General features: G+C 44.4%; 1 protein-coding gene across 3 annotated transcripts in view; it reads left to right on the plus strand.

Annotated features, from left to right (window-relative positions):
* LOC145360047 (tumor necrosis factor receptor superfamily member 5-like) overlaps positions 1–17,728 on the plus strand; it is a 179,267-nt gene that overhangs the window by 129,629 nt on the left and 31,910 nt on the right. For 2 of the 3 annotated variants that reach the window (XM_080214951.1, XM_080214953.1), the window contains one exon: positions 14,013–14,115. In XM_080214951.1, the coding sequence (XP_080071077.1) occupies positions 14,013–14,115 (103 nt within the window). Of the gene's footprint in view, positions 1–3,546; positions 3,616–14,012; positions 14,116–17,728 lie in introns of those variants that run through there. The other variant, XM_080214952.1, reaches the window with a different exon arrangement.

The following is a 17,728-nucleotide window of genomic DNA, read 5'->3' on the forward strand; positions in this document are numbered from 1 at the left end:
GACTTGATAGTCTACCCAAGGGTGTGAACGACTGGCCTATGACATTACAGCTTCCGTTACAGAACAGAAGTCAAGCCACCCTGATCAGCGCCTATGCCCCCACAATGAACAACCCGGATGAGATGAAAGACGTTCTACGAAGAACTAGACGCCCTACTATCAGCAGTGAGCAGTACTGACACGCTGATCTTGCTTGGTGATTTCAATGCAAGAGTAGGGTGTGACTCTGCAATCTGGCAGGGAGTCATTGGGAGGCATGGAGTGGGTAAGTGTAACAGTAATGGCCTACTCTTACTGAAGACCTGTGCAGCACACAACCTCCTCATCACCAACACAACCTTCTGTCTGCCTACCTGTAACAAGACCTCCTGGATGCACCCCCGCTGTAAGCATTGGCATCTTATCAACTATGTCATTGTCAGGAGAAAAGTCAGGCAGGATGTCAGGGTAACCAAGGCCATGTGTGGTGCTGACTGCTGGACAGATCACAGGCTCATTGTCTCCAAAATGAGGCTCCGCATCAGACCCAAGAGGCGACCACAAGGAAGCAAGGTTCTGAAAAGAATCAATGTGGCCAAGCTAAAGAACCCCAGCACAGCTTCAGCACTGGCCGAAGACTTAGAAATCAAGCTTGCTGACCTACACCTCGCAGGCAGCGCTGAGGACGACTGGGAATGCTTCAGGGATGCTGTCCATACATCTGCACTGAAGACGCTCAGGCCCTCCACCCGCACGCAGCATGATTGGTTTGATGAGAATGATGAGGAAATACAGGCTCTACTTGTTGAAAAGCACTGTCGTCATCGGGCCTGTCAGAATGACCCATCTTCAGCTGCCAAGAAAAATGCTTTTACCAGTGCTCGCTGGACAGTCCAGAATAAACTGCGTAAAATGCAGGATGCCTGGCTGAGCTTCAAGGCAGATGAAAGACAGGGATATGCTGACAGAAACGACTTAAAACGGTTCTAAGAAGCCTCTATGGACCTCAATCTCTTGGGAGTTCCCCCCTCCTGAGTACAGATGGTACAACTCTCATTACAGAGAAGGCTCAGGTCCTGCAGGCATGGGCTGAACACTTTGAAGCCGTCCTCAACTGACCGTCATCTATTAACGATGAGGCAATAGACAGGATTCCCCAGGTTGATATCAACAGCACCAAGGATGACCCACTGGTAGTAGCCAAAATCACGAAAGCTATCAGCCAGCTATCCAGTGGCAAAGCCCCAGCGGCAGATGCCATACCCGCAGAGATCTATAAAGCTGCCGGTCCTGCACTTAACGAGAAGCTCACCGAGTTGTTCCAGTCCTTTTGGAAGCAAGGATCCATTCTTCAGGAACTTAAAGATGCTTCCATCGTACAACTCTATAAGAGGAAGGGCAATCGGCAAGTATGCAACAACCACTGAGGAATCTCGCTGCTGTCCATCACAGGAAAAATCCTCGCAAGAGTCCTGCTAAATCATCAGGTCACTCATCTGAAGCTGGGCCTGCTTCCAGAGTCACAGTGTGGCGTCCGCAAAGGACGTGGGACTACTGACATGATTTTTCCTGCGCGCCAACAGTGTCAGGAGCAGAATCGCGAGCTCTACACAACCTTTGTTGACCTCGTGAAAGCCTTTGACACTGTAAGCCGACAAGGCTTGTGGAGGATCATGTCAAAGTTTGGCTGCCCGCCCCCCCAAATTCCATTCAGATGGTACGCCAGTTCCATGATGGCCAGAGTACTGGATGGTGGAGAATTTGCTGAGGCATTCCCAGTCACCAATGGCGTCAAACAGGGCTGTGTGCTCGCACCTACATTGTTCGGCATGATATTTACTGCCATGCTGAATGATGCCTTCCAGGACAGTGTTGCTGGAATCAGCCTCAAGTACAGAGTGGATGGGAAGCTTTTTAACCTGAGGAGACTTCAAGCTATTATCAAAGTGAAAAAGACTGTTCTGAGAGATTTCCTCTTTGCCGATGACTGCACACTGTCTGCTGGCTCAGAGCCAGAGATGCAAGTCAGCATGGACAAATTTTCCACGGCTTGTGACAACTTTGGACTCACCATCAACATTAAAAAGACCAAAGTCATGCAGCAGCCTGCTCCTCGTGCACCGTACACAGAACCCATAATCACAATCAAAGGGCAGAAATTACAGGCAGTGGACCAGTTCACTTATCTTGGCAGCACCCTCTCCCAAGCAGTGACTATTAATGCAGAAGTTAACTGCAGAATAGCAAAGGTAAGTTCTGCTTTTGGTAGACTGCGCTCCACTGTATGGGAATGTCAAGGAATCAGCCCAGCAACAAAACTGAAGGTCTACAGCGCCGTGGTACTCACTACCCTCCTGTATGCCTGTGAAATGTGGACTGTGTATCGAAGGCATGCAAGACAGCTTAATCATTTCCACATGACTTGTCTTCGCAGAATATCACGCATCAGATGACAGGACAAAGTACCTGACACTGAAGTTCTCTCTAGAGCAGGTCTACCATCAGCCCACACACTGCTGATGAGAGCGCAGACCCCAAGGGGGCAGGTCATATCATCCGTATGTCAGATGAGCGCATACCAAAGCGGCTCCTTTTTGGGGAACTCTCCGCTGGAAGGCACTTGCATGGAGGGCAGAAGAAACGTTTCAGAGACACACTCAAGGCCTCCCTGAAGTCACTTGACATTGACACGACCACCTGGGAAACGCTGGCACAAAACCGCCCTACCTGGCGCTGCCTCATCCACAAAGGCTGTCAAGCTCATGAAGCAAGGTGTACTGTTGAAGCACAACTTAAGTGCGAGCTGCGCAGGTCCAGAGCTACCAGTGCAACAACTAGAGTGTCTACCCAAGCCTGTCCAGTATGTGCCAGGACATTCCATGCCCGAATTGGCCTGATCAGTCATCTTCGGACACACCGCAACCAGCCTCAAAATGACTAATGGTGTCAAGGTCCTCATCGCTGATGATGGACGAACAACAACATCTAATGTGTTTGTTGGAATTGGTTTGGGTTTGCTCAATCCATTGAGCATTTTCTTTACAACTTTATGAATGGAGTAAAAAAAATGTAAAAATTTTAAAAATAGTGTTTGAAAATGGCAGCACTCGTTTCAAATCAGCATTGCACACCAACTGGTACCAAAAACACACACAAGTTCCACCCCATTTTCAGCATTAGGAAGCCCGGTTGCACCTAAAACCACAGTGGGCACTGGAGAGCCTTGTTTCTCCTCCAGTTTTTCTGGTTGGTGACACTGGGAATGGAAATTGTATTGTCAGATTTGAACCTAACAAACAGCAACCAAGTGCACTGAACCTGTTTATAAATTAGCCTTTAAAACAATCGTCCATTTCACACAAACACTGAGGAAGGGGAAGGCTGCAGGGAGAGAGTCCAATATTCAACAAAACCACAAACTGCATTTTGTTTACCACTGTGAACTACAGAGATTAGCACAGAGAACTCTGTCATTGGGCGATAAGATCGCGGGCGAAAACGAAACTGAAAATCGAAACAAGTTCCCTCCTGACTAAAGCTGAGAGTTTCAAAAGCTGAGAGTTTAACGATCTCCCCCCCCCCTCCCCGCGGATGGGGTCCGGGTTTCCCACCGCTATCGGGTGGGGAATTTCACGGGTGAGTGACTGGGTTTGAGACCGTGTCCCCCGCGGGCTCGGGGCTCGGGACTGGGACTGGGGGCGGGAGGGGCCCGCGGGACCTTCAGCTCCTCACGGTTAAAACCGGGAAGGGGGGGGGGGGAGATCTGAATTCCAGTGGATGGTGTGGAGATGGATGGGGCAGCGACACATTAGAAAATCACAAGTACACATTATTGTCGATGGAGTTTGCTGAAGACGGAAAGTAATTCTCACTGACCGTTTGTCTCTCTGTCAGTTTGTTGTCTCTCATTAACATCATTAATTCATCGATCCTTCTTAAACTCAGCCCCCCCTCCCAATCATCACCACAGATATCTGCAGAGTTCTACCACCTCCCGCTCCCTTTCGCTTCTCCAGCTGATGAAACCACACACCCAGCAGAGTTCCCCCCTTTCTTCCCCTCCCCAGGCCCTGCTCCTTGGCACTGCCAGGGTGGGCAATGCCAGGATACAAGCCTGCTCCCCAACCACCCAGGAATCTCAATAGCTCTGCTCCCACCAGTGAGGCCATCACGTCTGGCCCCGTTGGTGAAAATCACAGATGGTCTCCACCAGTGAGGACCTCAGTAAGCGAGGGAGGTCAACATTAGTGAGCCCGGACAATAGAGATCATACTCGTTAATCAAATCATTGTGACTGAAATCGGGTGCGAGGCTGATTTTGCCGGCAAAACCGTGCTGGTAAGATCGCAAAAGATGAGAAACTGTGCGCGAACCCAATTTTTCACCTCCTGCCCTATTTTACCGGCTTACAACACCGATCAACTGGCATGGTGAGCCGGTAAGATCGCACCCCAAGTGTCATAGAAGTCTGAAAGTAGGTTTTCCAGTGAGCTACCCTGTGTAATCTTCCTACACGCTGTCAATTTTTTTTAGCAGCCGGGAGATTCACGCTGGTAGGGGTGGGGAGGTGGCAGAGCCTTTGGTCACCAGGGAAGCTGGCTGAAGACTGCTCAGGATGCAGTATCGCTGGCATCCCACTCACTCAGTGCACTGGGAGATATTCTGCCAATCCTCCCCCACAGACATTGACTCCAACACCCCCCACCCACCCCCCCATCATCACCGACAGTGTAACCCCTCATGGCAACACTGGTCTCAGACATCGGGGCCCTCCCAATGAGTCCTCTGTCGCAATTCCCTCTGCAGCGTCCCCGCATGTACCCCCTTTGCCAATTATCCACCTTTCACACCCCACCTTTACCAATCACACCACCGCTTGCATACCCAATCCCTTGCAGAGCTCCCTCATTGCCTTCCTCCAAAGTGCTCTCCTCTTATGCAAAGCTCCCCCCTTCCCTCACCCTCGGTTATCCCACCCCCACTCAGGCCCACCTTCTTGGCACAACTGGCACGGTTATGATGCCCTGTGGGCAGTGCCAGCGTGCCTGGTGAGTAGTTCCAGGCTAACAATGCCTGATGGGCATTGCCCAACCATGCCTCCGAGCACCCAGGTGCTTCAATGACGTGGCAATGGCGCCTGTCCCTGTTGGTGAGACCACGAGTGATTCAATGAGGCAGGAAATGTCCAGGAGGCCAGATTTGCTGGTTTTTAAAACTTTCCCAATCGTCTTGTTTACCACTATTCTTTGCCACATGGTGGGGGCGATCTTACCATTGTGCCCTGCCGGCCAGTGAGCAAGGCGAGACGGTAAGATTGTGCGAGAATCAGAAAATCGATTTCTCGCCTCTCGCGACTTTAACGGAACCGGATATTTGGCAAGGTCAACCTTGAATCCATTTCCAGTGCGAGGATGAATAAATGACTTAAATATATTTAAAATGTATTTTACATGGATTTAATGAGCCCAGGATGCTAACGTCCAGGCTCACTTGCCTCTGTGGTCTCCAACATGAATCCAGCAACATCGACCAATCAAGAACGCCTTGCCAGTAGATCCGGAGGCTATTGAGGATCTGCCCTGCCCCCCCACCCTCCCCAGGAGGCCTGGGACAAGGGGGACTGCCCCTTGTCAGGCCAGCCTCACACCCTGGCACGGGGAGGGAGAGGGGACACACTGTCACTTTGCAATAAAATCAGTGGGTGAGGGAGGGGGATGATCAAGGCTGGCATTGGAGGGGGGGTTGAGTGACCAATCACGGAGGGGGGGGATGGTCAACGGCCGATCAGGACAAGGAAAGAGAAGGAGAGGGCAACCAGTCTGGGCAGGTGGTAGGAGTTGCAATCGGCTGCAGATTCCCACAGAGCTGGGGAATGGCTATGTTTGTGAGGCATGTGCTTTATGGGAGCTATGGAGGCAGGCTGGGAGCAGCAGAGGCTGCGTGACGGGTCTCCGCTGCTAGAGACCTGTGCATGTGCAATGATGCCCTCTGCTGCTCTCAGCCAACATTCAGGTGACTTATACCTCACTCCCCTCCCCCTACAGCAAGAAATCATTTCTGCTGATTTTTTTCATGCACGGAGTGCATATGATAGCAGCTTTGAACTTGCCCAAAAACCAGATCTGAATCTCTTGCATTTTCCCGCCCATCCTGGACGTAGAATTTTTTTGGTAAGATCAACCCCAGTAAGTTTTCTCTTTCAGTTTAATACAGCCCCACTTTTCCAAGTACTGATCCCAGTACCCCATGAATCGAAACCCACTTCTTCCATACTAGACTTTGAGCCATTTACTAATCTCTTTAATTTTACATACCCTATGCCAATTTGCAAGAGATTATAACCTTGGAGGTTCCGTTGTTTAATTTCATGCCGAGCTCCTCAAACGCTCCACGCAGAGAGATGGTGTCACGTTTCTTGAGTGTTGTTGCAGCCGCAGTCATCCAGACAAGCGGAGAGGATTCTATCACACTCCTGACTTTTGCCTTGTTTTGCCTCGCTTGGGCGAGGCTCATAAAATCCCACCCGAGGCCAACAGAGAATACCATTCTGCGAGCCTCACCCACCCCGAGTCCGGGACAGGCGAGGTGGTAAAATTCCAGTGTTGCCTGCCACACAGTCTGTTTTAACCCTTATACAGTGGACAAATAACTATGAATAGACGTCTTATTAGTACAACCAATATTTATTTAAACCCACACAATCAATAATCACCCACCCACTTAACAATAAGTTAACTTACAATTCAAGTCCAATACAAGACCTTGACTTGACTTTGCGTGACTGGCAAGTACCCAAGCCAGTCCCCAGTGGCCATGTCTATAGGTGCTGGAGGCACATAGGTCACATACCTCCCTCCTAAATAAGGGGTCACGGTGCTCTTATATCTGGTACACAGTGTGACTAGAAAGTCTCTTTCATCCTGGAGATGACCCACATCCTGTTTATTCACTTGTCAGGGTTGCAGCCTGTTTGTCTCTGTCTTTAAACTGCAGCTTGTCGTTTTAGTTCTTGCACAATTGTCCCAGAGTGCTTTACAAATCACCATTTTCGATGGCCCGTTTAGCTACACCAGTCATAAGAAAAAAAATCTGTCAACCTCAGCACTCCTGACACGAATCGCTTCCTCTCTGCTTTGCTCCAGTCAAACAATGATTAAGATCTGATGTATTTTTTCCTCTATTTTAAATGCTGGATTTCTTTTAATTGAGAAGCTGGATAAGATTCTATATGACATTATAATATTTTGTAAAGTATTAGTACTTTACGCTTGGGGGGAAAGTTTCTTGTGACTTGTGAGTATGTTTATCTTACATATATACATATATAGGCACAAGCAGAGCTGTTTCAGTTTGTCCTAATGACAATTGAAGGATATGACTGAGAGGAGTTGAAGGGGAGAGAGGAAGAGGTGTCATTGAGAGACATGACTTGTCATTGTTAACTCCTGTGAGAGCATTAAGCAACAATTTGTATTGTGTAACTTTGGCCAATTCAGCAGGTGATTTTAAGGGCAGCCGAACTGTCAGTCGTGGCAGAATCTGGAAATTAAAATCAAAGTTTTAATGTCCACATCTTAAGCTATTGCTTTGAAATGGATTGGTCAGATTCCATTTGCAATACTGTGTTCAATTCTAATTACTGCAAAAGATATTCATACTTTGGGAGATAGAGAAATTAATTGCAAAGATAATCTGAAATGGAATAACTGCAGCTCAGAGTGAAAAGTGTCTGGTTCGGAGAAGATCTGAATGGGGTATGTGTAGAATAGTGAGAACTGAATTTGACACCGATGTCAGGGAGGTCATTTTAAAATTCACTGAAGGGAGTTCACCGGGGTGGTGAAAGAAACTGATTTAATGGTTTGAGTCCGTATAACTCTTCAGTGTTAAATAATATCAGAAACAACTTACATTTACATAGCTATAGAGCAACCAAAGTACCATGTTTTATTAGTACATTCCATGAGTTATTATACATTGGAAGGCCATTATCCTGCCTGGAACCTAGATAGATGAACAGTCAACATTGTGTGAGGAGGAATGGTGAGGAAAATAATGGATAGATTCAAGTGATGAATAGAGTTTTTTGTTGATGTGGAAAAGGAATGCAGTGAACTCAAAGTCAGATCATTGGAAATGGGAGCGGGAGCAAGTCATTCTGCTCATTGAGCCTTTGAATAATAAGGGTGGAAACCTGATCAGGGCCAGCATGGCAGGCTGGGTGCATCATGATGGGCACAAAACCTATTTTTCTGCTAGTGCCAGATTCTCTGAGCCAATGTGATTCCCACCAGGGAGCTAGAAGGCCTGAAATATACTCCAATTAGTGTTTCCATATCCTACCATTCAAATTTTGATTTTATTTTCTGTGTAAATATAAAGCTATTATCAGTAAAAGTAAAAATGTTAAATTCTGAAGATTCCTTTTAGGAATTTATTTACATTATTGTTATATTATCAGGAACTAGAAGAATAATGAAACAGGTAAGAATCCATTATATTCCAAGACCTGTTTCATTGCCAATGATATAGAATTGTTTTTCTTTCATGCAATGTGTCTGTTGTTGACAAGGTCAGCATTTTTATTGTCCATCCATAATTGCCCTTGTTGGAGTAAAATCAAAATTAAAAGATACAAGATGGTTACCTGGCACAAAATGGACTTTGGGAAAAGACATTAAGATGTACTGACTTGGACACAGACATTGCATAACAAAGAGAAAGCCTGTTAGTGTCTGCATTGCTGCAGGAAATAGATCTGACCTTGAGGCACCTTAGCTTGAGATAAAACAGAACCAAAACAATGAGTTTCGATAACGAGATCAGCCATTGATGGGGGGCATAAATATATCTACTCTATGTACAACGATATGATAACTGCCAACGTCCGTCTACTGTATGTATAATGTGCTAACTGTCGATGTCCGTACTTGTCTATTATTTGTAAAAGTATAAAAGATGCTCAACTGCCATTTTAAAGTTGAGAAGGTGACTGCGTGCGCTGTAGAGAGCTCAGCGATTCTCCCAAAGCTTTGTCCAATAAAACTGCAAGTTGAATCTTTAGATCTGACTCCAAGTAGTGATTTTCCCACAACATCCTAGAGAATGTGGTGGTGCGCTGTTGCCTTAAACTGTAGGTGTAGGTGCACCTACAGTGCTGATAGAAAGTGAGTTCTAGAACGTTGACCCAGCAACAATGAAAGAATGGAAATATAATTCCAAATCAGGATGGTGCATGGCTTGGAAGTGGTGGTGTTCCATGCATTTGCTGCTCTTCTTCTAAATGGTAGCAGTCGTGGGTTTGGAAGGTGTTGTTGAAGGGACCTTGGTGAATTGGTGCAGTGACTGTTATAGATGAAACATACTACTGCTGCTCTGTTGGAGGGAGTGTTGAAGGGGGGTGGATGGGGTACCAAACAAGTGGGTTGCTTTGTCCTGGATGGTGTCAAGCCTCGAGTGTTGTTGGAGCCACGCTCATCCAAGCAACTTACCTCTGACTTCTGCCTTATAGCCCATGATCTGATGAAAGGCAGAGCAGACTCAAGGGGCTGAATGGCCGACTCCTTGCTTGTATGTTCATAAGATAATGGGCAGAATGTTCTACTCCCACCAGTGGCAAGTGTTGTGCTAACAAAATTTGGAGTAATTTCAAAAGTCAGCTTGGAATTTTGTTCTCCCGATTTTGGTGGTGGGCTAAAGGCTTTGCTGCTGACCTATGATTGGATCCTCAATTGCATCTTGTGAATACTCATTAAAAGGCAAGCCAGAATCACATCTCCCCTCCAAATTAGTGTATAGAATGATGTGCAGGGAATTGTCGCTGAACAGAATGGTGCACAGGTCATTTGGTCCTAGGCGTCATAGTCATGAGAGTTAACGAGCACAGTAACATTGATTGGAGGCTTCTAGATTTGGAAGGTTGGTAAATGTGGAGTCATTGAGGATATTGTATGGTCTCATGGGGTGGGTCTCTGAAAGTGAGGGTGCAGGAGGGCTGAGGAAGAGATGGGTCAGATCAACAAATGGCATGGGGACATCAACATGGAAGGGAATGTGAGGATATCAGGGCTATCAAAATGCACAGCGGTAGATCAGAGGAAACAGCAGGGAAGATGAATCACTGCCCACCCACCATGAGATTTGACAAGCTGCTCACTGATGCAGAATTAGTGAGCTGAAGAGCAGAAGATTGGGTGCAAAAACCTGCCCCGATGCTCAGCGGGAAGCACGGAAATTTTCCGATCACGACCTCATTTCCATCTCCAAAACTGAAAATTCCACCCGACATCTCCAACAGTGATTAGGGAATGCTGCACTGAGGTAGTCTTGATATTTGTGCTAGAACTTTCTGACCAGGATGTGAGTGTCTCACTAACAAATCCCTCTGCTATACTCCTTTTACATCTATGACTGTGTAGCCAGACTCCCCTCCAGTTCGATTTTCAAGTTTGCTGACCACCGTAGTGGGTCGGATCTCAAACAACGATGAGACAGAGTACAGGAGTGAGATAGAAAATCTGATGAACGGGTGCCTCTGTCTACATTAACAGGAATGAAGTAAAAAGGGTCAGAGCTTCAAGTTCTTAGGTGTCCAGGTCACCAACAACCTGTCCTGGGCCCCCCATGCCGACACTAGTTAAAGCTCACCAATGCCTCCACGTTCTCAGAAGACTAAGGAAATTTGGCATGTCAGCTAAGACACTCACCAACTTTTACAGATGCACCATAGAAAGCATTCTTTCTGGTTGTATCACAGCTTGGTATGGCTCCTGCTCTGCCCATGACCGCAAGGAACTACAAAAGGTCATGAATGTAGCCCAATCCATTAGGCAAACCAGCCTCCCATCCATTGACTCTGTCTACACTTCCCGCTGTCTCGGCAAAGCAGCCAACATAATAAGGACCCCACGCACCCTGGACATTCCCTCTTCCACCTTCTTCTGTCAGGAAAAAGACACAAAAGTCTGAGGTCACGTACCAACTGACTCAAAAACAGCTTCTTCCCGTCCTGCTGTCAGACTTTTGAATAGTCTTATCTTGCATTAAGTTGATCTTTCTTTACACCCTAGCTATGACTGTAACACTAAATTCTGCATTCTCTTGTTTCCTTCTTTATGAACAGTATGCTTTGCCTGTATAAAGCATACTGTTTATACAGGCAAGAAACAATACTTATGTTAATACATATGACAATAAATCAAATCAAAATCAAAGCCACAGCTGACAAATCCATCATTTGTTTGGAGTTTCCATCTCATTCACTGCTAAACAACTGAATCTCTTAATAAACTGTGGAAACTTCTAATTTAATTATGCTGCTATTTTAAACAAATTGTTGTAGTATTTGATTGTCAGGGGGCAGGTTTACTTAAATTAATTATTTTCTTGCCACAATAGAGATAACAACACGATGTCACCAATCTAGCAACACTAGAGACATTCCTTGCTTATACCTAGTTACAAGTATCTGTCTCAGATAACCAGTCACTCACTATCTGTTCAGTTAGCCTTTTAAATTCATGCACATTTAAATGGTTAGAAAAATTCACAAATCGAACTGTCTTTTTTCTTCAAAGCCACCAGTTAGAATTCAGAAACTGCCGCAAACAGTTAAAATGCTTAAACTTGTTTTTACTTTTCCAGTGGTCATGATTTATCAACATGCCAATTTTTATACCTAGAATGTTCCATTTACACAAAATGTACTTTTAATTCAGAACTGATTTGGAATTTAAAATATTCAAATAAACTCAGTAATTTGAAAAATTGACTGTAAACTAATAGGAATTGTTTATGGGCTTATAAAATACAATTGATTACCAAGTACAAAGGTGTTTTAGTTACAAAAATATTATAACAGTTACATAATTGTCCAGATCCTGTTGAATAATTATTCTATAGGTTTTGCTGACCATCTATGTGTAAAAAATCTTTGTTCTTTCAGTGATAATAATCAATCTGCACCTTCTTTTAATTGTCAGCACTGAGCCTACAGAGCAACGTAAACCGTGCTAAAAAAATCCACACTTTGCTCTAATTCGTTAAAAAATCTTTTTCCAGTTGCATAATTGCTTTTCCATTCCTTATCAAGATTGTTGTTACCAATGCCCTCATTTTAATCACATTAAATATTATTACATCTTCCTATTAGGCTTTTCTTCCAAGCAATTTATAATGCAGGACTTTAACATCTGAAAACAAACTACTTTATTTAAGGGCTATTTGAATTAAGTAGTAACTAAAAGGAGAATCATGTTATTAAAAATCGGTTAGGACAAATGTTCCCGCTGCAAGTATTTAATTCTCACTGATGCTCAGCTTTGACAGACATGAAGAATTCCATAGCTCGAATTGTACCAATCCATTGAAGAAAGGCCAGTTTAGAGTTGTAAAGTTAAGTAAACACTCCATCATTAGTGTCCATGCCTTCAGTTGCCAAGGCTTTAAGCCCTGGAATTCTCCCTCCAAACCTCACATGCTTCTCTACCTTTCCTTTCTCATTTAAGATGCCCCTTTGACTAAGCTATTGGTCATCTGTCCTGTAGAAGGGGGTTCTGAATTAATTAACAGAGCCAACAGCTGGGCAGGAAAGAGTTAAGATGATTTTCACCTACTGAAATAATGTTAACAGTTTGCTCATATGTGAATGCTAAACACAACTAAAATTGAATAAGAGATGATTATAATGTTAAGTATGTGTGTATATATATCTATGTATATATATATAAAATAATATATATTAAGATATTGAACTTAATTCAAATATATTTGTTCGCCTCAGTCAAATTGCGAACTTTGCAAAGACTGGAAGTTCAAGAGTTCAACGGCAAAAGCCATTTAATCAACAGGAGAACAATGAAGTTTCAAACTCAGGACAAATGCTGAAATATTTAAAGGAACGTTTAATGTCAAAGTGAAAGGCCCTATTGTTTGGGTATAAGAATGTATCTGTCTGCAGGGCCCTAGATCGATACAGTCAGTTGTCTTGGCAAAGTGCCACTGGGAAAGGTATTCAGATGATAGACATAGCAACAAGGAAGTTAACTATGCCAGGGGATGGATATCCGGTTTTTGGGTTAGCAAATGAAAGATCATTAAGTCAAGCTGTGATTTGCAATTGGCTGAAACAAAACAATCTTGGTTGTGGAAGGCCTTCAGGTAGTCAACTAGCCCTGAGTCAGTGCTAAAGACTCCTCCCAAATCTATTACAAATTTTCTGATATCTAAGGTAGTCCTTCTGCTTAACTTAGACTTGATTTCATTGCACATTATCACATCAGTCCAAAGCATGATAGATACCTCAGCCAATTGCAAAACACAGCTTGACTTAAGGATCTTTCATTTGCTAATCCAAAAACCGGATATTCACCCCCTGGCATGGTTAACTTCCTTGTTGCTATGATTCTCTATCATCCGAATACTTTTCCCAGTGGCATTTTGCCAGACAACTGACGATCGGTCCAGGGCCCTATGGACAGATACGTTCTTACACCCAGACAATAGGGCCTTTCACTTTGGCATTAAATGTTCCGTTAGATGTTTCAGCATTTGTCTTGAGTTTGAAACTTCATTGTGCTCCTGCTGACTAAATGGCTTTCGCCGTTGAACTCTTGAACTTCTATAGTCTCTGCAAAGTTCGCAATTGGACTGAGGCGAACGATATATTTGAATTAAATTCAATATCTTAATATGTTATTTAACATATAAATAGATAGATACTTAACTTTAAAATCATCTGTATTCAATTTTAATTGTGTCTTTTATGTTTAAATCTTTTAGTTACATCTTGAATTGAGACATCTTGCCTTTGCGAGTTAAGTTTTTAAGAGAATCAGGCCACCGACAGAGAAACCCCCACTACATGCCCTATTATCTCCTGTAACCCAGTGTCATATTGTGTTTTATAAAGATGCTGTATTGCGCTTTGAGACATGTTATTACATTAAAAGTGTTTAAACAGTATGTTTTTATAGAGGAAAATGGAAAAGAAGCAAAATCTAACAAAGTGCATGTCAATTCACTTCTCGTTACAGACTTGTTTAATCCTCTTATTGGTTCTTAACCTACAAATCATAGTCTGCTGTGGCCCAGCCGAGTATTTGAATGACGGAGAGTGCTGCTCAATGTGTTCACCAGGTAAGTGATGGCCGCTATTTTAAATGATCGTCTCCACACAAACACCATCATTATCTTTAACTTTTCAAAGTGCGAATGTTATGAACCATTTGAATAGAATCCTTGCAGTGCAGAAGGAGGCCATTCACCCATTGAACCTGCACTGAAAACAATCCCACCCAGGCCCTATCTCTGTAGCCCTACATATTTACCCTGCTAATACCCCTGACATTAAGGGTCAATTTAGCTGATTCACCTAAACTGCACATTTTGAACTGTGGGAGGAAACCAGAGCACCCAGAGGGAACCCACACAGATATGGGGAGAACATGCAGACTCCACACAGATAGTCACCCAAGGCTGGAATTGAACCCGGTGGCAGTGCCACCCTGCTGACCATAGTTTTGATTCATATAAAATGCATCATGAATAAATGTTCCCTTATCAATGCCAGTTGCATCATTGTGAGAGATGCATGGCTCCTGTTTCCTCTTCTTTTAATTAAGATATTTGTTTAATTTTTCTGTAAATCATTTCAGTTTCTCAGAAGTATTCACATCACTAATTGTTTCAATATTGAAAGCTTTCAGTAACAGTTATATTTTTGATCATGTTTTCCAATGACACCTAACTAATATGAACAGAGGCACAGTTTTTAACACTGCTGCCTCACAGCACCACGGACCTGGGTTTGATTCCCAGCTTGGGTCATTGTCTGTGTGGAGTCTGCACATTCTCTCCATGTCTGCATGGGTTTCCTCCAGGTTCTCTGGTTTTCTCCCACAGTCTGAAAAGATGTGCTAATTAGGTGCATTGGCAATGCTAAATTCTCCCTCAGTGTATCTGAACAGGCATTGGAATGTGGCAACTGGAGGATTTTCAAAATAACTTCATTGCAGTGTTAATGTAAACTTACTTGTGACACTAATAAATAAACTAAACTTTAGTATTTGTAAAATTGTTTTTAATGTAATCAAAACAAACTTTGAAATATTCATTTTCAGGTTTACTTATTTAAATCGTAAATAAAACGACCCTGAAGAAAATTCTGAGGTTTCACATTTCAATGCCCTTGTTAACGTGGTGATTGCTCCATGTTTCCCAAAGAGCCGTTCACCTCACTGACAGCTGCCACATAGTTTTTGCAGTCCTTTGAGCAGAGAGTTTCTCTAATCAGGCATCTGATCCAGCACAGCGTGCCTTCTGCAGGGCATGTGTGAGTAGGATTAAAAAAACGGCTCTTCAACCAATCAAATTGAATCCTTACTGAAACACACGGAGAGTTAAATTGGATAATCCCTGGAAAACAGCACAGGGACAGTGATACACAATTAAACCACACCTATATTTAAAAGGTAGGCAAAATGTCAAATCTGTGCCTATGCCTTCCATTGGTTCCGGTGTGCAGTCAACATTCCCCACTGGGTTCACTGGAGATAGAGACCAACAGGTAGATCTATAACATTGGTATCTTGACTTTTTAAAATTAATTTTGGGACATGAGCTTTGCTGGTTGGTCAGCACTCATTGCCCATTCTAGTTGCCCTTGAGAAGGTGGTGGTGAGCTGTCCACAATGGCGTTGGAGAGGGAATTCCAGAATTTTGACCCAGTGACTGCAAAGGAAAGGCAATATACTTCACGTGACATTCCCATGTATCTACTGCCCTTGTCCTTCTAGATGGAAGTGGTTGTATGTTTGGAAGGCGACTGAATCTGTTAAAGGGGAAGGACGTTGTGCCTGCTGGTGATGCTGAGATCATTCTAAATATTGTGTTGTGAAGGAATCAATAATGGGTAGCAGCTGGAGAGAGCATGGACTAAGATTTTCAGATGCTGTGCTGGAGCTCTTGGTGGAAGAGATGAAAGAAAAATGTGAAGTTCTGTACTTTCCAGGCATGTGCTCAGAAGGCACTGACGAGGGAGAAGAGGTCAATGCCAAGAATCTAGTCCCAGGGACCTGGATGCAGTGAAGGAAAATGTTTAATAATCTCAAACAAGTTATCTCTGTTAACACATACATCTTCAACTGCCATAAGGATGCACACTAGTTCTACAGCAGAGGACTCAGCTGAGGATTTTATATAGACCAAGTTACAGATAGAGGCTGATGGGTGTTCACAAGCGAAGTGCACGTGGTTCACTGGGAAACCTGCAGGAAAAACTTCCTTCAGTGTTAATGGAGAAGTGGAGTGGGATAGCTTGATCTTGGGATTGGACATAGCTCGGCACAACATCTAGGGCCAAAGGGCCTGTATTGTGCTGTACTGTTCTATGTTCTAAGTCCAACACCAACTCTCTGGAGTGTTGCAATGGAAGCTGACACTGTTACGGAAGAAACTGATTTTTTGCACAAGTCATTAAAAATCTGTAGATTATTGAGACAAATATGGAAAAGCACTTACTCCTGAATGCCGTAACTTTTCTGATTTTTTTTGTGCACGGGATGTGGGCCTCACTGGCTTGGCCAGCATTTATTGCCCATCCTGAGGGTATTTAAGAGTCAATCATATTGCTGGAGTCACATGTAAGCCAGACTCGATAAGGATGACAGATTTCCCTCCCTAAAGGACATTAGTGAACCATATGGGCTTTTATGACAATCAATTCATAGTAGTCATTAGATTTATAACGCCAGATTTAAAAAAAACTAATTCAATTTTTGCCATCTACCATGGTGAGATTTGATCCAAGGCCTCCAAAACATTACTTAGGTCTTTGGATTACTAATTCAGTGACAAAACCACTGCCTCCCCCTCTGTGTATTTAATGCTCAAGTATCAATGCCACAATTCTCCCAAAATTCTAAATGTCAAATTCATGGGAAAAGTGGTGCAAATCACACCAGTTTTTTCAGTGTGACTTTGCACTTGAATCTCCCAAATTCTGTGCAATGTAGAGGTCACAATCATGAATATAATTAAAAGCTCGGGCGGGGCCTATTTATGCCAGAGACTGACAGTTGCGCACTGCTGTCAGTGTACAGTGGCCCCTGTTGTCAGCCTGCAGTTTGCTGGACAACCTGGGACCTGCACAGTGCTGCCTCTCCCACCCACCGTCTGAGTACCCCAATCTTCAGACCCCCCCACACCGTAGCAGTGACGACCCACCACACCACCCCCCCGCTAGGCAGATTTCCCCTCCCACCGCCCGAAGATGCCCCAATCGCTGGCCTCTCTCCAGCCTGCCCGATCACCAGGCAGAGTGGCAGCAGGACCCCCATCACCACACCCATGGATCGTTTCCTTGGGATTGCCAGTGGGCAGTGCCTCGGTGCCCCCGGGCATGGTCATTTTGTATCTTGGGGGCAGTGCCGGAGGCATAGGCTGGCACAGTCAGGGTGCCCATGCCCAGGCAGCACCCCCACCCCTCCTTTTACTCTAGCGGGGTGTCCTGCTAGTTCCCTGAATGTGGAGAATTACACTCAATCGCACTGCAGTGAAATATTCCTGACGGGGTGGGAGATGCTAGCGGGCCTGGAAAATTCAGTCCCGGTCCCACTAATCGCAAAATAAAACTAAAAACAGATGCAAAGTACTTGTCTTCTTGCCGGTTTCCAGACAGTGCTGGATTTCGGCGTTGGGAAATGCACGTGTGAATTGGCCGACAGGTGATTCTCCCAGCCTGCCGCACTAA

The sequence above is a fragment of the Carcharhinus amblyrhynchos genome, chromosome 30 (assembly GCF_965287045.1).
Source record: "Carcharhinus amblyrhynchos chromosome 30, sCarAmb.v2.hapA, whole genome shotgun sequence".
NCBI lineage: Eukaryota > Metazoa > Chordata > Chondrichthyes > Carcharhiniformes > Carcharhinidae > Carcharhinus > Carcharhinus amblyrhynchos.